At 42.6% G+C, this 24787-nt stretch overlaps 1 protein-coding gene across 1 annotated transcript in view; it reads left to right on the top strand.

The window, feature by feature from the left end:
- RALGPS1 (Ral GEF with PH domain and SH3 binding motif 1) overlaps window positions 1–24787 on the top strand; it is a 643064-nt gene that overhangs the window by 272560 nt on the left and 345717 nt on the right. Inside the window, 1 exon segment of the mRNA XM_033960779.1 lies at window positions 24397–24523. Coding sequence (XP_033816670.1) covers window positions 24397–24523 — 127 coding nt within the window.

Genomic DNA, 24787 nt, shown 5'->3' with positions numbered 1-24787 from the left:
CATTTCAGTTTGTTTTATGGATGTTGTTTGTCTCACATATTTTTGAACCTATTGTTCAAAACTACATGCGTGATGGATGTCCATTTGGAATATTCTGGCATTGACGTCCTTTTGAAAATTCCCCTCTAATTGATCATTATTTTAGAAGCATATCCAGGTGTACTGTATATATTGCTCTTTTTTAAATACTGCTTTCAGAAATCTGCTATTTACATGTAGAGAATCCACACCTATGGAGATTTCAAGGGATTGTGGCTTGGGGGGGGGGGGAACTAAAATCTACATGTGTAGTTCCTGTTTTACAAAGGGAATACATGTGTGGGGGAAAAAATTCCATATCAAGTACAGTAAAACCTTGGTTTGTGAGCATAATTTGTTCCAGAAGTATACTTGTAATCCAAAGCACTCGTATATCAAAGCAAATTTCCCCATAGGAAATAATGGAGACTCAGACGATGCATTCCACAACCCAAAAACTTTAATGCAAAATACTGTACGTACTTGTATTGAAAGACCTCGCTCATTTAGAACAGTCACTACACTCCTGCAGCATCAGAGAGAGAAGAACCATCGGCTTAGTTGTGCTGATGTGACGCGTGTATACTGTATGTACTCGTATTGCAAGACCTCACTCGTTTAGAACAGTCACTACACTCCTGCAGCATCAGAGAGAGAAGAACCATCGGCTTAGTTGTGCTGATGTGACGCGTGTATACTGTATGTACTCGTATTGCAAGACCTCACTCGTTTAGAACAGTCACTACACTCCTGCAGCATCAGAGAGAGAAGAACCATCGGCTCAGTTGTGCTGATGTGACGCGTGCATACTGTATGTACTCGTATTGCAAGACCTCACTCGTTTAGAACAGTCACTACACTCCTGCAGTGTCAAAGAGAGAAGAACCATCGGCTCAGTTGTGATATGTGTATACTGTATGTACTTGTATTGCAAGACATTTGCTTGTCTTGCAAAACACTTTTAAACCAAGTTACTTGCAATCCAAGTTTTTACTGTATTACATTTTGGCCAAGGCTTTACATGAGGAATTAAGGCAATCATTTTCCTTAATCCCATGTTTATTTCTGCCTCCAAAATGAAACCAGTTTGAAACTGTTGCCTTACTACTTAATCGACAGCGCATACCACTTAAAATAGGGTAGCTGCATGTGGAAGGGACGCCACATACACATAAAGGTTGTGGACTATCTCAGATTTTTTTGATGGGCATGCCTAGAAATGGTAACTTTTCACCAGGGCTTTTTTTGAAGGGGTACTGAGTAGCAAAGCCTTTTCCATTGCTTGATAAAAATGACCCACGGTCCCCAAGTTTTAATAAGAGTTTAGGCTTTGCACACCCCACTCCTGAAGAATGACCTGGTATTTGAGCACCGGAAATTTTATGCTAGAAAAAAAAATGCACTGGTATTCACAGTAATTGCATATTTGGACCTTTGAATCTGACCCCAAGCTGCTTCTTAGTGTGCTTATATCAGATACCATTAACATTATTAGAAAGTCATTCAGTTATACATGTGTTGCTTCAAGAACCATTAGACCAGGGCTGGGGGTCTATCCAGTCTCTATCCTTAAGGGTTGCAACAAGTTGGGTTCTCAGCATTTCTACAATGAATATACATGCGATCTATTTGCATACACTGTTCTTTTGTATGCAAATAGATTTCATTTTATTTACATTTCTATTACACTCCTTTCATCCTGCATGCATACAAGGTAGATCACAAAACCAAAGTGATCCAGAGCTCCCCACTCGAACCATCTCAGAAATTGATTGGGACTTCTAATGAAGATATCGAATGTTTTGCGGCATGGTCTCAATTATTATTATTAGGTTTTTTTATATACCGCCTAACAAGATTATCTAAGCGGTTTTACAATCAGGTACTCAAGTATTTTTCCCTACCTGTCCCGGTGGGCTCACAATCTATCTAACGTACCTGAGGCTATGGAGGACTGAGTGACTTGCCCAGGGTCACAAGGAGCAGCGCGGGGTTTGAACCCACAACCCCAGGGTGCCGAGGCTGTAGCTTCAACCACTGCGCCACACACTCCTCCATAGGTCTAGAGTCAGGGGCTCCTTTACTTGGGCCACATTTTTGTATCCACGGAAGATGTAGTGGGGATCATTCTTGAAATTGGACCAGTTGACATGGAATAACCCCAATATATCTCATGCGTATTTATTGTGAAAATCTTGAAAACTTGATTAGGTTGCATCTCATAAGGAACTATAAGACTATTAAAGATCTATTATCTTATTATCTGCATCTTTGCAAAGCTTATCTGTGGGCTTTACTTTAGTTTTCAAAGAGAAAATGTCCATATTTTTTCATTTATAAAGCTTGCAAAGAAAATCACCCCCCCCCCCCACACACACACACACACACACACCCAACACACACTTGTATCTACATTTTCTGAGGGTAACTTTTCCTTGAAAAATAATGTTCATATTTTTGGAAAAAGGAAACTATAAGGAGTTTTTATCATTGCCCTAATTCTGTCCCAGGGAATGCACCTCTCAATTCAGATAAAAATTGAAAGCTGGATTAAGACATAAGCAAGCTAGGCACATGCAAGGGCCCAAAATTTTTGCGCTAAGAACTCAGGAGCCTAGGATTGACAACTGTCTGGATTTTTTCAGGATTCTACAAATTTGTAAATACCGGTCTCAAAAGACAGAATAATAGTTAGTGTCTGAATATTTTTTCAAAGTTTAGCTTTCTACAGCTTTCCCCTTCCAGTGCAGATACTGTGGTAGGATCCAACCAATGGAAAGACTGTACTAATCACAGGATGAGGAGCGGTGTGAGGGGTTTATTGCAAGCTGAGAAAAAGAGCTGGCAGCAAATGAGGAGGCGCACTGACTGAATGAACACAGAAACAGCAGCATAGAGATTCCCAGTCCCTCCTGCCGGAACTCCCTACCCCAAAAAGTAGCCCACTGGACCCCCCCAAGCCCACCCCCACTTAGAAATCCCCCTACCTTATTGAGATGGCCAGCCAGAAGCATCCTTATTGCCTCCAGCCGGCTGGCCCACCTTCTCTAGAATGGCGGGCCTGCTCCTTCCCGGTGCATCCCTCCTGCCGACGATCTTTGCAGGGCTGTCCTGTCAGGAAGGAATGGGCATCCCTTCTTCCGTAGTCTTCCCGGGAGAGGGGGATGGGTTGCACTTAGGCAGCTTCTGAGACCAGGCGCCTGAGAATCCGGGTCTAAGTTTTTTACATCTTTAATAACTAAGAATAATCAGAATGATAAACAAATGCTAAAATTTTGAAGTATTGGGGATAAACAAATGTAAAACATTAAAGCTGTTGGATCAAATGAAGATTTTACATCATCAGTAGAAGTTCTATGTAACTTATGGAATAAATTGAAAATACATTGGAAATCCATGAGAGGCACCTCTGAATATCTTTTCAATGCTTGAAGATTGAATCTGATGATAGTGATTGAATGCTGCTGCCGGGGATCCATACCTGCTCGCCGCCCCCCCTCCCCCCGAAGCCACTGCCAGGGATCCCTCCCTCCCTGCCTGCCTGCACCCCCCAAACCAACCCAGTTACTTGATGGAGCTGCACTCGCTCCCTCTGCCCCAGTGAACTTCGTGCAGGGACACAACTCACATGCCGCATGTAAGTAGCTGACCCGGAAACCTCTCCGATGTCAGAGTTGACGTCAGAGGGAAGGCTTGTGGGCCAGCCACGTGCAGCGTGTGAATAATTGCTCATGCTGTCCCTACACGGAGTTCACTGAGAGAGGAGGGAGTGAGTGTAGCTCCAATAAGTAACTGGGCTGGCTTCGGGGGGGGGGGGGGGGAGGGGGTTGCGGTATAACTTAATTTTGGGACAAAGGCTGGAAGACAGGGAGGGGGGTATGAACTCGACACAGAAGGAAGGGGGCACTAAATTGGGACATAGGAAGGAGGAATAGAAAAGGAGAATTGTTGGACATGAGTGTGGGGAAAGGAAGAAAGGACAATTGGGCAGATACAGAGAAGTGAGGTAGAGATGCATGGGGAATAGAAGAATGAAAGGTAGAAATGTTGGATATGGTGGTGGAGAGGGACCAGAGGGACAGATTGAAGGGGATGCAAGGGGGAGGAATGTTGGAATTAGTGATGGAGGGAGAGATGTGGCATTGTGCTGGAGAGGGGTGTTAGAAAGAGAAATGGTCATGGGGCTGGTGGGCAGTATTGAAAAATTCTGCACATGATCCAGGGGTTGAGAGAGTGAGAAATGTTGGATGTGACAGTAGAGGGGATGGGAGAGATGCCTGGATCTCTCAAGATGGATGGACAGTAAGAGAGTGAGAGGGAGACTTGTTGCCAATAGGGGTGTGGAAAGAGGAAGAAAAGTTGAACTCATGGAGGGAGAGAGAGATGTTGGTTTGGGGAGGGAATGAGGACTGGAGGAGAGAAAGAGATGTTAGACTGGTGGAAAGAAGGGAAAAATGTTGGATATGGCAGTAGAGGGAGTGGGAGAAATTTTGCAGCAGGGGAGGGAATGAGAGAGAGAGGGAGACATGTTGCCAATGGGGGTGGAGGAGAGAGAAAAAAGTTGGATTCCTGGAGGGACAGAGAGAGATTTTGTTTGGGGAATGGAATGAGGTCTGGAGGAGAGGAAACATGCAGAAGGCAGAAAGAAAGAAATATTGGATGCACAGTCAGAAGGAAGTGCAACCAGAGACTCATGAAATCACCTGACAGCAAAAAGTAGGAAAATGATTTTATTTTCAATTTAGTGATCGAAATGTGTCAGTTTTAAGAATTTAAATCTGTGGTCTATATTTTGCTCTATATTTGTCTATTTTTCTATAGTTGTTACTGAGGTGACGTTGCATATTTTAAAACCATCTGCCTTGACTTCTTTGGGAAAAAACAAATATAAATGATAATTAACATTTTCTCCACGTACAGTGTGCTTTGTGTTTTTTAATTTTGTGGTTACTATTAAGATTATATTGTGTGTATATGAAAAATGGATGGAAGAAATTGCATTACAATTAGTACTATGGGGATGGAGTCAGGGGTGGTGCTTGAGCCGGTCTGAGGCGGAGCTTAGGCGGGGGGGTGTGGTTTGTATTTGCTAGGCTTAGGGGGGTGGAGCTTGAGCAGGTCTGTGGCGGAGCTTGGGTAAGGTACTCGATTGGTATTTGATTGGCTTAGGGGGTATTTGGCTTGAAGTTGAGAAACACTGTGTTAGAGAGCTTAAACAATGCTGATATCTATGAGTATATACAGTAGCTAAATTAAATCTGGTCACTGTCAGAAAACTCTAGGCAGGCCATTGAGTCCAAAATTTCAGCACCCATACCTAGATGGCATCCAGTACTGAATACTGGAGCATAATTCAGTGATGACAGGCCAGGATTTAAAGAAATGCTGACTGCTGCCGGTTGAATATGAGCCGGGAATTTTCTTATATAAAACTACTGGCTTCAGCAGAATTCTTGAAAATTGCCTACATTCCAGTTTCTAACAGTTTCCATTTGTCCTGCCTTCACAAGCATTATTTGCAACCTGAATTTTGTTTGAAAAAGTTCCTCCTTTGTGTGTTTGAGCAATCCACTTATGTTGTGAAATGTTTATTCAGTTGCCAGGCACAGTGGAAAATGTCAAGGGAAAATAAAGAGGCCAGCCAGCTTGCCATATCCATGAGTAGCAAGGTATGGTTTGCACAGAAGCTACTCTGATTTATGCATTGATTCCTTGATAGCCTAGAGATTTAAAGGAAGCTGGTTTCTGGCCTCTGCTGATCCAATAATCCAGTGAATAGACGAGTTTGGTTAAGAATTAGCTTTTTCTTCAACCCAAAATAAATGATTTATTATGAAGGAAAGAATGATTTTAACCAGATAAAGAGACTGACTGATAGAATTGTCTTGGAAGGCACTTTTATTTAGTATTTAATGTGCTGGTACTAGTGTGGCTTTGCAGAATCTAATCTCCATGATCCATATGTTGTGTAGCAGTTGTAAAATTCAGAGATCCTACGTGATCTGGTTTATGGGGCAAGACTTTAGGCCAGGGGTGTCAAAGTCCCTCCTCGAGGGCTGCAATCCAGTCGGGTTTTCAGAATTTCCCTAATGAATATGCATGAGATCTATTTGCATGCACTGCTTTCAATATGAACGTGAGAACACCAAGAGTCCAATGCCCTGACGCAGCTACACAGCGAAACGCCAGCTAGCTCACGTTGGCAACAAACGGACCGGCAAAGACAGTAGGAGATTCAGTATCCTGTAGTACACAAGCAAGCCCTGCCTAAGCTAAGTCCTTTGCTCTCTTAATTTAACAACCAGTTCTTTGGTATATAATTTTGAAGAAATAAGGGAGCATTGCACAAGTTTTAGTGGGCAGGAGGGAGAGTGAGGCCAATGAGGTTTCCTCCCTTTCTAGTGCGGTTGTCCAGTTAACTTACGTACAATGCATGGGGATCTGAGGCCCCTTCTCCTTTAGAGACTCTAAACCAGGGCTGACCAAGTCCGGTCCTCGAGATCTACTGGCAGGCTAGGTTTTCAGGATATCCATAATGAATATGCATGAGAGATTTGCATACCAAGAAGGCAGTGCAGGCAAATCTTTTTCAGGCATATTCATTGTGGATATCCTGAAAACCTGGCCTGCCAGTAGATCTCGAGGACCAGAGTTGGGCAGCCCTGTTCTAAACAATGATTAAGTTGATATAGCTGAGGAGAAAAGCATTCATCGCTGTCTCGATTTAATATAGACATTTGAAAAATTTATTCAAGAGAGGTATTTGTGGAGATGAAAATGTTGCCCCTGGACTAGTTTAAAGTGGGAGTCCCCAGTGTTCTGCCAATATAATGAGGTTCTGAATTTGTAGAATCTCCCACTCCCCTTTCAGCTTGTTCTAGAACAGTGGTCTCAAACTTGCGGCCCGGGGGCCACATGCGGCTCGCCAGGTACTATTTTGAGGCCCTCGGTATGTTTATCATAACCACCAAAGTAAAATAAAACAGTTTCTTGATCATATGTCTCTTTAGATATAAATTACAATATTATTATTAAGACTTAGCCAAAAGGAAAGATTTATAAACTATAAAGAGTTTTACCTCATGCAAAATTGTCATTTCTTTAATAAGACATTAACTATTTTTTCTGAAGCCCTCCAAGTACCTACATATCCCAAAATGTGGCCCTGCAAAGGGTTTGAGTTTGAGACCACTGCTCTAGAATAACTGCTTATTAGTGACACTATTGATTGTATCACTTCTCTTTCTTTCTTCTGGTGGCCTAACCTCTGATGAATAAAGGAGAGTTTGAGAGATAGCAGTAAGTAATTATTGTGATCCTTTTCACAAAAAATTCACAGTCTACTCTTTCCCAGCAAGTTGCCTGTTTTTCCAGTAGGATTAGGCAAAGTCTTACCCCTGACAGATGCTGACAGGGCTTTTCCTGTAGTTACCTCACTGAGCAGAACTGCATGCCTCAAACTAAATATGTATTTAAACTGAAGAGAATCTTGGGGAAGAAAATTAATTCCTGCCAAAATCTAACATTTTCCAGATATGATGTTGTTGGAAGCGAGGCTTGCTCTGTTTATTGGGTTGCCCCTGATTTTTTACTGCAGATGATTCCATACAGGGTCTTATGTCAGTACCGCCTCGTCGGCGTCTTCGAGACATCACTCTAAGCATGCCTCCTCATGTAGGGAATACTCTTCCTCAAGGTAGCCCCCGAAGGAGCGCACTGCTGCACCTAAGACATAACCACCTTTGGTCTTGGTGCCTATTTTCGAGGGCATGCTTAAGGCTATACTTACCACGCAGCTTTCCTCGGTGGTGAGCCAACTGGTCCCGACTTCGACGCCTCTGACCTCGGTCTCGACCCAGTCTCGGTCTGACCAGCCTGAGTGTCCCCTCGTATCTCAAGGCCATGCCCACAAGACTCGCCGGGTTCCCTCGAGTGATTCTTCATTCCCTGAGTCACCTGTGACTTTTCGGAGGTCCAGGCCAGGGGCCCGATTTTCCCCCGCTGCTATGTTGCGGCTTGCCCCTCCTAAAAAGCCCTGGTCTTTTCCGCCCCTTCGGGGCAGGTCTCCGATCGCGAAACCTTCCACGCTTGTCCTCGAGTTGGACTCTAGTGTGTGTTCCCCATCGAGGCGGCTGCCAGCCTCTAAGGGGTCTTCTTCGAAACCGGTGGAGGAATTTTCCTTTTCCCTGCCTTCTCCGAGTTGTGTCCCCGGACCCCGGGGTCTTCCCCAGTTCATCTTGCACGGGGTCGTTCCTCGACACCCCCCAAGTACTTTAGTCAAGCCTCTTCGGTCTCCAATTTGCGGGACTCCGAGGCACCGACTTACTATTTGAGGGAAATTTCTCCCTCTTTCTCGGCTGCCCCCAGATCTCACTCGGGGTCTCCTCAGGAGGATGTATCTTCTTCTCAAAACTCCTCCTTTACTCGTTTCATCTCTGACATGGGTAGGGCCTTGAACATGGACCTCCAGTCTGAGTTCCGTTATACCCAGGAATACCTGGTGGAAATGGGTGGTTGAGTCTTCCTTGAAGAAGTCTAACCCCTCAAAGGTTTAAGCTGCCGTCCCTCCGGGCAGGGAGGGCCGTACGATGGACAAATTTGGTCGCCGTCTTTATCAAAACTCAATGATGGCGAATCGTGTCCTCAACTATAATTTTACCTTCACGTCCTACCTCCGGTTCTGTGTGGATGCCCTCCGTTCGTTCCGGGAGGCTGTGCCGGATTCTCAGCGGCAGGAGTTTAGTCTCCTTGAGGAAACCCTCTCCCAGCTCCTGTTTCCGCCTTTATATGTTTCAGGTGACCTATGACGCCTTCGAGTTGTCATAGAGGGTCACGGTCTCTCAGCATACGAAAGGTTCTCCATGCCCTTTATCATTTTTGTTGCTCTTCTCTGGACCCTCTCCAGTATCGCATTATCCTTCTTAAGGTATGGCGACCAGTATTGATCGCAGTACTCCAGATGCGGTTGCACCATCGCCCTATACAGCGGAAGGATAACCTCCTTGCTTCTGGTAGCAATACCCTTCTTGATAATGCCCAACATTCTGTTCACCTTTTTCGAGGCCACGGCGCATTGTGCCACCGGTTTCATTGTTTTATCCACCATAACCCTCAAGTCCCTTTCTAGGTTGCCCTCTCCCAATGGTATCTCCCCCATCGTGTAATTGTACATCGGGTTTCCTTTCCCCATGTGCATGATTTTACATTTCTCCACATTGAAGCTCATCTTCCATTTTTTAGCCCACTCACTCAGTTTGTTCAGGTCCTTTTGGAGTTCTCTACATTCCTCAACTGTGCTAACCTTACTGGAGAGTTTTGTGTCGTCCGCAAATTTTATAATTTCGCACTTCGTCCCTGCTTCCAGGTCATTAATAAATATATTGAACAGGAGCAGTCCCAGCACTGACCCCTGTGGGACACCACTCATGACCCCTTTCCAGTCAGAATCCCCCCTAACCCATGGGACTCCCACGGGGACCCCCCTCTAGCCAACAGGACTCCCACCAGGATGGAAGGCTTTGCAAGCAGGGTTCGTCCATATAATATAATGGACACATCAGCCTTAGTAAAAGAGGGGGTTTATAAGTTAATTACCTGAACAGAAAACAAAAAAAGGGTTCCACCAAAGAGATTCCACAAGGAAAACAGCAGCGTAAACACAAAAGAAACTGTGGAATTGATGATCCTGTCACAAGTAATTGCTGCTTTTTATGGGGACGGGCGGGGATGGAGGTAATTCCTTGCGGTGATGGGTGGGGACGGAGAGGATCCTGACGGGGACGGGTGGGGACGAAGAGGATCCTAGCGGGGACTGGCGGGGATGGGTGGGATTTCTGTCCCCGCGCAACTCTCTAGCTGCAACTTGATGGGCAATGCAACAAGCCTAAAGATGGCCGTTTGGTATGAGATAATGGTGCCAGGGGAAGACAGCCAAGCTGGCCATGGGATTGTTATTTCTTTATATCTGCCATTAGAGTAGGTTACCAGACCCAGCACTCAGCTCTGTAATTTAAATAAATATAGAGATTTCCCATATCTTTTTTTGGGGTAAATCACAGCACTTAATTTTTCTCTTGTTGAAGGCCATTTCATTAAATATACAGAAATAACACTTTCCACTTAGAAATCTAACTTTTCCAGACTGAAAACAAAGTCTGTATCTATTGTCCTTTTTAACTGTAGAAACTTGAAGCTGAAAGAAATTGGTACTTGGCGATCGACTACACACACATGTGGCTCTTTATTTTTGCATGCCAGAGAAAATGCATTTTATAAGACCCACAGCCTGAGATAGTATGCCCATTCCCAGCATATTATATTGTTCTCAGGACACTAGAGAACACAGATTTACTTTTGCGGGCCTTAGAAAAAGCTACAATATACAAAATCAATAATGTAGGGTTTTTTTGTGATCCAAAATAGGAAAATGCACCAGAGTTTATCGCTGTGTCCATTGTATGTTTAGGCTTGAGGGTTGCTGTATGTTATTACAAAGGTCTCCTAATCTGCCAAATTCTAGAGTTGCATAAATGGACAGTTTCTTGGCATTTTGTCTCACGCTGTTAGAAAAAGAAGATATTTGACTCAACCTCTAGGGATATTTGGCTCCAAACCCAGAGAATTTAAAAACGATGAAAATTTATATGGGAAAAGCTCTGCAGGAATCGTGATGCTGTACATCAGAACTGCTCCTGGAACCTTGCATCAGGCTAGGATTACTCACCTGGTTTAAAGTGATTTAAGTGAGCTACCCAGCTGTCAATATTCAGTGGCACTGTTTGGTTTACGACTGCTGAATGTTCATCTCTGACCACCCATGTTTAAAGTGAACAGGTCAGGGGCAGTAAAGGGGGTAGCACTGGAGAGGAGTCAGTGGCTATGTGGGTGCCAGCAATATTCAGTGCTGGGACCAACATGACATAAAGTGGCCAAAATTAGGACAGCTCCAAAACCTTCTCAATTTTGGCCATGCGGGTCCTGGCAATAAGTAGTGACCAGGATTAGTATAATCTTTTTGTTGTCATTTTTTGCCCTCCAAGCCCCCTGAACAAAGCCCCCTGCTATTACCCTAATGCATTAATACCTATCTCTGAGTATGAGCAATAGTTTAGTTCTTGAGTAGAATCTTGATCAATATTTGCATTTTTGGTAAAGAATGGCTATGGTGCTACTAAAGTACATGACAGATTGCAGTCTTCAATGTAACATGAAAGATCTTATTTCATTAAGAGCCATGCGCTCTTTAGCTCTTTCCAGAAAGCCTGAAGTTATGATGCCGTTGTACAGGTCCATGGTGAGACCTCCTCTGGAATATTGTATTCAATTTTGGAGGCCACATTATCAAAAGGATAAGCTGAGAATGGAGTCAGTTCAGCGAATGGCCACTAGGATGGTCTCAGGGCTCAAGGATCTCTCCTATGAAGAACGTCTAGGTAAGTTGCAGCTGTACTCTCTCAAGGAACACAGAGAGAGGGGAGACATGGTAGAGACGTTCAAATATGTTACTGGCCGTATTGAGGTGGAAGAAGACATCTTTTTCCTTACAAGACCTACGGTAACAAGAGGGCATCCGTTAAAAATGAAGGTTGGGAGATTTCATAGTGATATTAGGAAGTATTTCTTCACTGAAAGGGTGATTGATCATTGGAATGATCTTCCATTTCAGGTAGTTGAGGCCAGCAACGTGCTAGATTTTAAGAAAAGATGGGATAAACATGTGGGTTCACTTCGAGGAAGTGCTTAAGGGGGAGGGTTCTTGAGTGGGCAGACTTGTTGGACCGATGGCCCTTTTCTGCCGTCATATTCTATGTTTCTATGTTTCTAGCTTCTTTACAGATTACTGATTTACAGTTGGTTAATTTTTTTAAGGGATTGGTAAACTGGAGTTCAGTTTCTTATTTTTGGTGAGTTTGGGTGGCACTCTCTAAAATTGAAAGGAGATAGATTCCGTACGAATGTAAGGAAGTTCTTCTTCACTCAGAGAGTGGTAGAAAACTGGAACGCTCTTCTGGAGTCTGTCGTAGGGGAAAACACCCTCCAGGGATTCAAGACAAAGTTAAACAACTTCCTGCTGAACAAGAACGTATGCAGGTAGGGCTAGTCTCAGTTAGGGCGCTGGTCTTTGATCAAGGGCCACCGCGTGAGCGGACTGCTGGGCACAATGGACCACTGGTCTGACCCAGCAGCGGCATGTTCTTATGTAAGTCTCCTCCCCCCTCCCCTAAATTGGAAGGGTTCTGACTCTCAGCCTAAAGGCTATGAAGGGGGCATTGTTGTCTTCTGACTCAAAATGTGTGTTTGATCTTAGCAGAAGACCAAGAATTAGACCAAGGTATGATCAATCCAAACTCTAGTGCAAGAAGCTGATAAGGAAGGCAAAGAGAGACTTTGAAAAGAAGATTGCGTTGGAGGCAAAAGCATATAGAAACACTTTTTTAGGTATATTTAAGAAGCTAGTAAAGTAATCAGTTGGACTGCTAGATAAATGAGGGGTAAAAGGGACAACTGGAGAAGAAAAGGACATAGCGGACAGATTAAATGAATTCTTTGCTTTGATCTTCACCAAGGAAAATATGGGGGAGATATTAATATTAGAAATGGTATTTGAATGCTGATGAGTCAGAGAAACTGAAGCAAATCTCTGTAAACCTGGAAAATGTAATGGAGCAATTTGACCAACTGAACAGTAGCAAATCACCTGGGCTAGAGGATATATATCTCAGAATACTGATAAAATTGAAAAGTGAACTTGCAGAGCTATTGTTAGTAATTAGTAATTTATCTTTAAAATCCAACATGGTACTGGAAGATTGGAGCGTGCCCAATGTAATGCCAGTTTTTAAAAAGAGTTCCAGAGGTAACCTGGCAAATTATAGATCAGTGAGCTTGACGTAGAGCAAAATGGTATATACCATTACAAAGACCAAAATTACAGAGCACGGATTAATTAGACAAACCCATCATGGATTTAGTCAAGTTTAGTCAAGTGAAATCTTGCCTCGCCATCTACTGTATTTCTTTGAAGGGATGAATAAATATGTGAGTACAGGTGAGCCAGCCAATATTGTGTATTTGGATTTTCAAAAGGCATTTTACAAAGTACCTCATGAAAGACTCCTGAAAAATTAGAAAGTGGTGGGATAAGAGGTAATGTCCTAGTGTGAATTAAGAACTGATTAATGTAATGTAATGTAATTTATTTCTTATATACCGCTACATCCGTTAGGTTCTAAGCGGTTTACAGAAAATATACATTAAGATTAGAAATAAGAAAGGTACTTGAAAAATTCCCTTACTGTCCCGAAGGCTCACAATCTAACTAAAGTACCTGGAGGGTAATAGAGAAGTGAAAAGTAGAGTTAGAGGAAAAATAAAAATAAAATAAACATTTTAACAAGACAGCATTGATCTAAATACTTTGGAAGGTAGAAGAGAGGAGAGAAAGGAATAGAAGCATGATGAAGTGATGAAGTGGAGCAAGTAAGTTTAGGAGGAGCGATTGACGTTTCCAGAAAGGGCTTCTTCAGGGAAGAGACTTGGCCGACAGTCCCAGGATGTCTATGTCTCCTCCCCTGAGATGTTCTCCCATCCATGCATTCCCTCCCAGACACACTGCCCGTGCCCCAGCCGCTCCAAGGAGGCTGCCCCAGATGAGGCCCACGGTGAATGCAGGATTCTCTCCTCTGCGGGAAAGCCGCCCGGAGCCGACAGTCGATCTTCTTAGCGGATTGCAGGGGGGGAATAGTTAACACTCTTGGTAGTATCGGGTCTGTGTGCTCTCGGTGGTTGTGGCTGGTCTCGTTGCTGCTTAGGTGTAAAAGCAGTTGATCTCCACTGCTAAAGATAGAAAACATAAAGTAGGGTTAAATGGTCAGCATTTTCAATGGAGAAGTGTAGACAGTGGGGTTCCTTAGGGGTCTGTGCTGGGACCTCTGCTTTTTAACAAATTTGTAAATGATTAAGATGGAAATAACTAATCAGGTAATTACATTTGAGATGGAAAAAACTAATCAAGTAATTACATTTGCTGATGACACAAAGTTTTTTAAAATCATATGAGGATTGTGAAAAATTGCAAGAGAACCTTGTGAGACTAGGAGATTGGGCATTAAAATGGCAGATGAGGTTTAATGTGCGCAAGTGCAAAGTGATACATGTGAGAAAGAGGAACCCAAACTATAAAAATGTGATGTAAGGTTCCACATTAAGAGTCGCTACTCAGGAAAAAGGATCTAGGTGTCATTGTTGTTGATACATTGAAACCCTCTGCTCAGTGTGCAGCAGTGGCTAAGAAAGCAACTAGAATATTAGAAATTATAAGGAAAGGAAAACAAAAATGAGAATGATATAATGCCCTTATAATCGCTCCATAGTGTTACCGCAACTTGAATACTGTGTGCAACTTTGGTCTTCGCATTTCATAAAAGTTATAGTGAAATTAGAAAAGGTAAAGAAAAGAACAGCAACAGAAATAAAGGGGATGGGGTGACTCCCTATGAGGAAAGGCTAAAGCTGATGGGGTTCTTCACCTTGGATAGAGGTCTATAAAATACGGAGTGGAGTAGAGCAGGTAGACGAGAATCGCTTGTTTACTCTTTCCAAAAATACTAAGACTAGGGAGCATTCAATGAAGCTACTAAGCAGTAGATTTTAAACAAACTGGAGAACATATTTCCTCACATAATGTGTAGTTAAACTCTGAAATTCGCTGCCAGAGAATGTTGTGAAAGCAGTTAACTTAGCAGGGTTTAAAAAAGGTTTGGATAATTTCCTAAAAGAAAAGTCCATAAGCTATTATTAAGATGGTGTTGGGAAAATTATTTAGTTATTTCTAGGACAAACAGCATAAAATCTGTTTTATTCTTTTGAGATCTTGCAGGTACTTGTTGACTGGATTGGCCACTGTTGGAAACAGGGGATAGGGATTAGGATTTGTATACTGCCTTTTTGTAGTTTTACAACCACACTCAAGCAGTTTACATACAGGTACTTCAAGCATTTTCCCTATCTGTCCTGTTGGGCTCACAGTCTATCTAATGTACCTGAGGCAGTGGAGGATTAAGTGACTTGCCTGGGGTCACCAGGAGCAGCATGGGGTTTGAACCCAAACCTCAGGATGCCGAGGTTGTAGCTCTAATCACTGCGCCACACTCTCCTCCCACAATATACTGTGCTTGATGGACATTCAGTCGGTCTCAGTATGGCAACTTATGTAAGACAATTTTTGAGATCCGATGGTGCTTTTTTTCAGATGAGACAAATAATTTATGGGGTTTGAAAGCTTTGGCTAATTCTTAGATTGGTCTCTCAATTTACAGAGAGTTCCACTTTCTTGAGAACCAATATACTGTAGCGTCTAAGACTCCATTTCATACGTTAAAAAATATATTTGTTATAGCATATAATATGTAGATTATGTACACATTTGTTATCTCACATTGCAATTCTTTATACAGTCTCATGACTAGAGGTTCCTTTATTGTATTACATAAATTAATTAGAGCCTGAAAGAAAAATCTTTTTCTCCAGACCTTTGGTGTTAGCATTGTATTTTGCTTTGAGAAGAGAGAGAGGCTGTGTTTCCTCAAACAGTAATTTAATTTCCAGAGTTCCAGAGGGCTATAAATTATATTCTTTTTAATATCTAATATGTTGGGATCAACATATGCAATCTGCTAAGCACTTTGAGAGGAGGTAAAAATCAGACAATGAAACTATAAAGGTTGCCAGTTTAATTTAAAACAAAAAAAACCCCACAGTGGGGGTTTTTTTTTCCCAAAGCAAGCTTTAAAGTAAGTGCAATTGAATATATTATTTCATACAATGTTCTATTCTGGAGTTTCCTGTATATATATATTTTTTTGTTAAGATTGAACATTCAGATTTTGTAGTTAGGGGATTTAGGAGTGGAGGAGTTCAAATCCCACTGCAGCGCAAATGATCTTGGGTAAGTCACTTAAACCTCATTGCCTCAAACTGTCAGCCCTCTGAGGACAGGGAAATACCTAGTGTACTTGAATGTATGGGCAGACTAGATGGGCCTATTGCCTTTATCTGCCATCACGTTTCTATGTTTCTAATGTAAGGGAGCTTACAGTTTTAGCTGTAAGCAGATAACATTGAGCTGAGCCAACCCGTCAGGAACTAGAGTAGGGGAGGGGGGGGGGGGGTTGGAATGTCAGGAAGTAGGGAGTCACAGGCTTGTGGTAGGTGAAGTGGGATTAGTAGATGGGGAACTAAGGAGAAGGGATTGGGTAGTTAGTGAGGGTAAGTAGTTTTGATTGGGAAGGATGTTGTAGGGTTTTTGGTTTAGGGCAACAATTGGCGGGTTAATATTTATTTTGGGAAGGGTGGGATTGAGGTTGTGGGTAGGTAGGTAGGTTTTTGAATTTGTTCCCTTCCCACCCTCCCTATTGGTTGGGCTTTGGTTTGGGTGGATTTGTGACAGGGTTGGTCACAGCTTGGGGCGGAATGTGGTATATAGGGGTGAATTGTTGAACAGTGTGGCTTTTGAAGTTATGTGTTATATTGGGGGATTATGCTTATTCTGCTCAGAACCGCCATGGGTGGCGGCATGTCTTTGTGACACCGCGAGTCTTGCTGGGGGAAGTGGAGGATTGGTGGAATGGGAGGAATTTTGTGAGCTGGGCTAATTCGACACTGATTAGCACCGGGGGTGAGATTTGTGAGATGGGCTAGTTCGATACCGAATAGCTCCAAGGTTGTGGTTGTGAAGCTACACTGAATTATTTCTGTAAAGTTAATGTTATATATATATATATATATATATATATATATATATATATATATATATATATATATATATATAAATATATATATAATGCCTTGATGAATGAGTTTAATAAAGCTGCGGCCCATGCTTTGCCATTACTGAAATTGTTGTGTCTTTCTTTAATTAGTTGAATGTATGAAGGAGTTGTGCAAATGCCAATGTTACTCTCATTGAACTACTACTGAAAAGTTGTGAGCTAAATCGATAACAATAATAAAAAATTTAAGCCTCCGTTTGATTCCTTTATATTAACACAGTTTGTTATGCATTTGGCATTGCTCTGTTGGGTGATATGGTTCCCTTATTGTATTATTTGGTTGCCTGGGGGCTTACATTTGCTGAATGTAATCTATAAACCAGTATGTGGTTGAACTTGCATTTGTTGTTGTTGAATGTTGAAATAAGAGTTCTATAAATTTACAAAAATATTGAAACCATATCCTAGCTTTGTCTTCATTCTCACTTGTTCAGCAGATAGCTAGGTTACTTGTAGTTTGGATTGTGACTTCATGGATCAAGCACAATAACAAACAACCTCAATCCTCCACTGGACAAAAGGAGAAACCACAACACAAAACCAGCAATCAAAAGCCTGAGAATAACCAGCCAAATCAAATTATGGACAAACTCATAAAAATGCTTCAAAATGGGGTGGGGGCCTTCCCCTTCCCAGTTCATCCTATGATGCACTAGGAGGGGCCTAAGGCCCTGATTGGCTCAGGCATCTATGGCCTGTGCTCCTGGGAGGGTCCTTAGGTATTTGAGCCAATCAGGGTGCACCAGGAAGGGGAAGGTCCCCCCATTTTGAAGAGGCGGGCCTGCTCACAGGAGGGAGTGGGTATCCCTCCTGCTCAAGTTTCAAGTTTAATAAAATTTTGATAAAATTGCAATTTAAAGATTCAACAAAAAGGTACAGGGGAAGTCAGGGGGTTGTCCGGCATGGGGGTTCTGGCATGGGGGGTCAGACCTGTGGCAGGAGGGTGTGGGCATCCCTCCTGCCAATTTTTTTTTTTAAATAAGGATACCATGGGAGGATTGGCAAGATGACCCATGGCCCACCAGGGTTTTAATTTTTTTGGGGGGGTCACTTTTTTCTACTCTGTCCGAAGCCCATCGGCACTTTGGGGCTTCCCCTGCTGGCTCAGCTGAGAGCAGCTGAGCCGGTAGGGAAGCTCCGAACAACTGAGTGGTGGGGGAAGCCCCAAAGTTGCCAGCAGCTTTGGGAAGACCTGCAGCTCAGTTGATCGGAGCAGGGAGAGCAGCTTGACAGGACGGAGGAGCTGTGCCTAGTGATTGCTCTTCTTAGCAAGCATCAGGCACAGTTCCCATTTTACTGGCAATTCTCCACACAAGTAGCATGCATATAATTTGCATGCTACTTTGCTGTGCATCCGCAGTAAAAGAAAAATCGTTCCCACCAAGCGATTTTCTGCTGTGGTGTCGGATCTTTGTGCATCCAGTCCTGTGAGTCAGTGAATGTTCACAGTCTCCATGCATGAGTATGGTGAAAAAAGTTCCAAGTCACCTTTTATACCTACTCAACAGCATGTATAAGTGAAATTAACCACATTGAAATTGTGACTTCACTACTTAACAGGTGGCATTTATACTTATCAGCTGGTAAAATAGGACAACTAAACATGAAAGTGTCGACACTTACAAATGGAAGCTGGAAAATTGCCACTGCCATGTGTAATGTCTTCCATGTGGAAGCTGCCAGATATGTGCCATACATTTTTTCAATGGGCACATTTGTAAAATGCATGTGTCAGCAAATACATGCATACACCTGCAACTGAAAATCTATTTCTAAAATGCTACAAGAATTGAGTACTTCCTGACCTGGATATCTCAGTTCCTATCTATACTTTCAAAAAGTACAAAGACCAGCAGACTCAATGAAATTACATGGAAAAACTTTTAAAACAAAAATCAGGAAATATTTTTTTTTCATTCAAAGAACAGTTAAGCTCTGGAACTCATTGCATAGAATGTGGTAACGGTAGTTAGTGTAGCTGGGTTTAAAAAGGGTTGGAAACGTTCATGGAGGAAAAGTCCGTAGTCTGTTCTTGAGATAGACATGGGGGAAGCCACTGCTTGACCTGGGATCAGTAGCATGGAATATTTCTACTATTTGGGTTTCTGCCAGGTGCTCGTGGCTTGGATTGGCCACTGTGGAAACAGGATACTGGGTGAGATGGACTACTGGTCTGATCTAGAATGGCTATTCTTATGTATATTATATGTACATGGAGAATGTACAATGGAGCTTCATATGATATATTCTTCAGTTAACTGCTTTCATAACACTTATGATCCTGGTATTTGTACCACTTCCTTTCGCCTCTGGCAATATATGTTGGTTTGTGTCTCTTGATCCTTGTGTGCCTTGGAGCCCTCAAAGAATTAATCCTGCCCTGCTCACAGCAGTGTCGCCTGCGAATGTAACATTTATTTATTAACTGCTCATCTCCCAGCTCCAACTGGGCCAAACCCCATTTTCTGCCCTGCCCAAAGCTACAACTGCCTCCCCCAACCCCAAAAGCTCAATCCCCCCCAACACTGACACAAAACATACCACTAGCACACATGGGAGGGAGGGAGGGAGGGATAATTTTTTCCTGAAGAGACTACTCTTCCCCTTTCCTCACAGAACTCTCTCCAACCTGCCATAAACATCCAACCAATCGTGCTACTACTCCACTCCCAGTCACCTCAAAAACCTCTCCAGTTCTTTTCTTTCTTACAAGCTCTGTCTATTAGTCCTTTCTTACCTCCTTATAAACTTATCAATCCATATTCTACAGATCCTTGATATCACCTCATATAGTTCCCTCACAATCTGCCCCCCCCTTTCACCCACACCAGCATCCAATAAATATTACCAGCAGGTGACCTCAGCTCAGCTAATGTTATATCACATCAGATGAATCTGGTGTTCTTCTTAAACTGCTCATTTACATGTAGATGTGTTCAACATACAGCATAAATGAACACTCACACTGCCACCTAAATCTAGGCAGGCAGATATATAATTGCATCTTTGTATTTAACAAGAACATAAATTGAAGAATTGATTGTAGACGCGTTAGACAAAACAAGAAGTTCTGCACAGAACATATGGCGCATACTATCCAGGGGACACATAGGGCCTGATATCCAACTGCAGCAATCAGCGTTTTGCTAATCACTGCCACTGGTTCAACCCAGAAATTCAGTCCCAAGCCATGTCTAGGCACTGGCATTGAATATCTGGATTTGTGGAGCCAGATAGCACATAGTTACTTAAGTGCAATACTCAACACTTAAGCAACTATGGCTTAATTCATAAAGATAAGGCAGCCAAGTGTTGACTCCGCCCCAGAATGCCTTCAAAATAGGTGGTTTTAAGTTTGACACTAACTAGTTAATTTCCATTGAAAATAACCGGTTAGCTCTGAACAGACAAATAACCAGCCAGGAGCCATTTCTGGCAAGTTAAATCAAACTGAATATCGACCCCATAGATCACAAAAAAGTGTACCTCTAGCAGGATTCCCTGGGAGCCAATGATGTCTACAAAACTTCAGTTGTGGGTAGCTTATTGAACACAAAAGTAACTGATATGGGGGGTGGTAAGAGACATCTACACACACTCACATACACATGGTGATAAGCCTTTGGAAAGGAACTGCTGAACAGATGGCTGCCTGGTTATAAACAGTATCAGATTCGTATAATTATATTCCTTTTTTCTCTTTGGGGTTTCATATGTTCTGTTTAATCATAATTTAGCAATGAATTATGATGAATGGGTATCAATTAGAGATGACTGAATTTGGTTGTTGGCTCAAGTTACTTGATTTTGAAGCACATAAACATCTGTGGCATAAAAGCACCCAACTGATGAGTCTATCGTATCCTCCTGTTTAAATGCCAGATGAGATCTAAGTCAACTATCAATACTCTTCTTGGGTACTTCATCAAATGATGACCACCAGCAACTTTATATGCTGAAAATGTTACTGTAAATGAATGTTGTGGTCTCTACTGTGGGACGCTGAGAAGAAGCAAATTCTCAGCATCCCACAGTAGAGACCACAGCATTCAAATGGACTTTTCCACTGGTTTGCTATGGTTTGTGGCTTATTGTGTTTTGATATACTGTTCTTGAAAGGCATGTCACAACCGTTTACAACAATAAAAACAAAGGTAAAAAAAGGAAAAGAAAAGAAAATCCAGTTAAAAGTGTCTAATCATTCAAACCACAGTTAACCATACATCTATCAAATATGCACAAACACCACACGTTCATTCAGAGGTAAAATCTATGTTGTAACAGGATGTACAGAACTGATTTCAATGGTACTATAACAGCTGTAACAGCTTCTGATGTCACCACAGGAATGCAGAACCACATCTGTAACTACAGGAGTTTTACATATGCACTATTTAAAACTATCTCCTTCACTACTGCAAAAATATATTGTGGGAGTGTGTAGCGCAGTGGTTAGATCCACAGCCTTTGCACCCTAAGGTTGTGGGTTCAAATCCCTCGCTGTTCGTTGTGACCCTGGGCAAGTCACTTAATCCCCTCATTGCCCCAGGTACACTAGATAGAGTTTCAGCCCGCCGGGACAGATAGGGAAATATGATAAAGTACCTGAATGTAAAAGCACGTGGAGGGGCATAATCGAAAGGATGTCTAAGTCTGTTTACGCCCATCTCGCAAGTTGTCCAAAGTTAAAAAGAGCCTAAGACACATTTTCGAAAGATACGTCCAACTTTTTTTTACTTTCGAAAATCATCTAATTATACATCCTGCCGATCTGATCATCCAAGCCACTAAATTGTCCATCTTTATACCACATTTCCATCCAACTTTCTGTCCAAGTCCAAAATGCCTAGAACAAGCCCTATTGGACGTGGGAGGGGTCTGCAAAGTGATGGACTGCACACCCAGACATGCCACCTAAATAGTGGGGTACCTTACTGTGGGGCACTGCTGTGAACTTCACAAAAAGGGTGCCATGGCTTCTCCTCACTACAGCTCCCTTATAGGTGACATTGAGCCCCCCAAACAACCTCCAGAATCCCCTAGACCCACTTATCTACCACCCCAATAGCCCTTATGGCTGCAGGAGCCACTTATATGCCAGTCAAAATGGGTTTTGGGGTGTATAGGGCAGTGCACATGTTTAAGTATCAATGCAGTGATTACAGGGGCTTATGGGTCCTCTGCATGAGTCCCTAACCCACCCCCAAGACGGCTTAAGCCGCCTCTGTGCTGGACGACTAGGCTTTCCTATGCCAGGCGGCCAGGTGATGATGGTCTGGAGGCTGAACTTTAAAGTTGTGAATAAAATTTTATGGGGGTAGAGGGGGTTTGGTGATCACTGGGGTGGTGTGTGGGGGTCTGCGCTATGTGTTTGCAGTGCTTATCTGGTGAGTTTAGGAGGGTTTTTATGACAGACAATGTTTTACATGGTCTAAGTCACAATGCCCAAGTTCCATCGATCCTGGGCTGTATAACTTTTGGTTATACATGCTGTACGACTAAGTCTAAGTCAGCCCACGTCCCGCCCAACTCCTGCCCTCGACACGCCTCCCGAAACACCCCGTTTAGCTTTGGACGTTGAGCGGCACTATGAAGGCCTAGGTCATTTAGAAATACGTCCAAAACCCGTTTTTATTTTCGGCGCTTGGATGTTTTTGACAAATGTTCGTCCAAGTGCTGACTTATATGCCGACTTTGGACGTTTTTCTCTTTCGATTATGAGCCCCTTAGGATATAAGTGGTATATAAATATTAAAAGAATAATGTTTGAAACTATTTCTCCAGGTAAAACAGCATTTTAGGCATAGGTTACGTGGCTAGGGGCCATGTTTGAGCACTGACACTGACATTGTATGTGGGTCCCAGCTGATATTCAGCCAGGGCCCATGAAAAACAATTACAGAGGCCTTGGCTGAATGTCAGCCAGGACTCATATTAAAAAATGTTTCTGAATTTCCATTTGTTTCCCCGTCCCCCCAACAAGATCCATAGCTTTCAATAGGAATTGTACCCTGGGAAAGTCATTCAAAACTGTGTGGGTATTTTGTACATATGCCTATTCTTAAAGAGAAACTACATCTATATTTTCCCTTTGAAAATAGTATAAGGTGTGCGGGTACAAAATAGCCACAGGCTTTATAACCTAAGTAAATTATTATTATTTTTTATATATCACTTATATCCTAAGTCAGGGTTGTCAAAGTCCCTCCTTGAGGGCCGCAATCCAGTCAGGTTTTCAGGATTTTCCCAATGAATATGCATGTGATCTATTTGCATGCACTGCTTTCATTGTATGCTAAAAGATCTCATGCATATTCATTGGGGAAATCCTGAAAACCCCACTGGATTGCAGCCCTCAAGGAGGGACTTTGACACCTGTGTCCTAAGTGGTTTTACATTCAGGTACTTTATCATATTTCCCTATCTGTCTCAGTGGGCTCAAACTAGTGTACCTGGGACAATGGGGGATTAAGAGACTTGCCCAAGGTCACAAGGAACAGTGAGGGATTTGAATTTACAACCTCAGGGTGCTAAGGCTAAAGCTCTAATCTCTGCGCTAGAGAATGACACGGTGACAAAATTCATCACCGTCCCCGTCCCTGCGGATAACCGCGGGAAACCATCTTCATGTCATTTTTTAAGGAAAGAGGGAAGAATCAGAGTATGTCAGCAGGAGGTTTTGTCAGCAGGAGGCCAGAAGTCATAATGCCATTGTACAGGTCCATGGTGAGACCTCATTTGGAGTATTGTGTTAAGTTCTGGAGACCACATTACCGGAAAGATGTGCTGAGAATTGAGTCGGTTCAGCAAATGGCCACCAGGATGGTCTCGGGTCTCAAGGATCTCCCTTATGAAGAAAGGCTAAATAAATTGCAGCTGTACTCACTTGAGGAACGAAGAGAGAGAGGAGACATGATTGAGAAGTTTAAATATATCACGGGTCGTATCGAGGTGGAAGATGATATTTTCCGTCTTATAGGCCCCTCATCCACCAGAGGGCATCTGCTGAAAATCAGGGGGGGGGGTAAATTTCATGGTGATTCCAGAAAGTATTTCTTCACCGAAAGAGTGGTCGATCACTGGAACGAACTCCCAGTGCAGTGTGTCAGAGTTTAAAAGAAAATGGGATATTCACGTGGGATCTCTAAGGGTGTAAAGCCAGGGGGGTGGGTCATTAGAGTGGGCAGACTTGATGGGCTATGGCCCTTTTCTGCCATCATTTTCTATGTTTCTATGAATGGCCACAACCACTGATCCGCAAGCTTTGCTTTGAATAATGCTAGTGTAGAAGGACAGAGGATGAAATACCGGTAGACATTAGAAAATGACATGGGTTTATTTTCCACGGTTATCCGTGAGGACGGGAACGGTGATGAATTTTGTCACCGTGTCATTCTCTACTCTGCGCCTAGAAGGAAATATTTTGTTAAAAGATAAATATTATTATAGCATAACTTCTTCTTTAATATATTTTGTACTGTTGTTTTGTTTTGGGTTTCTTTTTTAGTTATTTCTTTTTAATGGTTCTACTTTGTATTTTGACTTACAGCTTCTAAATCGGAAAGACAAGACCACCTTTGAGAAACTGGATTACTTGTTGTCCAAAGAAGATAATTATAAGAGGACAAGGGAATATATCAGAAGCCTAAAGATGGTTCCCTCCATCCCTTATTTAGGTAAGTGTGACAATTAGCAAGTAACATTGCAAGAAATGTCTTCAAACTTTCATTGTAGAATGCTTTTGTGGGACTTCTGATTGATGTATTTCCAAGTGGCAACATCTGTACCAAAGCTAAGCTTATAGTCAACGAGTTTTTTTCTTGAAGGAATATTGGGTAGAGTATTTGAAGCAGTAATAACATCTGCCTAATCAGACTGCTGACTTTGAGGGGTTTTCTTTTCACATTAGAGTTTGCAAATATAATATCACTGATTTGCAA

This window comes from Geotrypetes seraphini, chromosome 10 (assembly GCF_902459505.1).
Source record: "Geotrypetes seraphini chromosome 10, aGeoSer1.1, whole genome shotgun sequence".
NCBI lineage: Eukaryota > Metazoa > Chordata > Amphibia > Gymnophiona > Dermophiidae > Geotrypetes > Geotrypetes seraphini.
The sequence above is the reverse complement of the archived record's forward strand: the minus strand, read 5'-3'. Positions and strand labels throughout refer to the sequence as shown.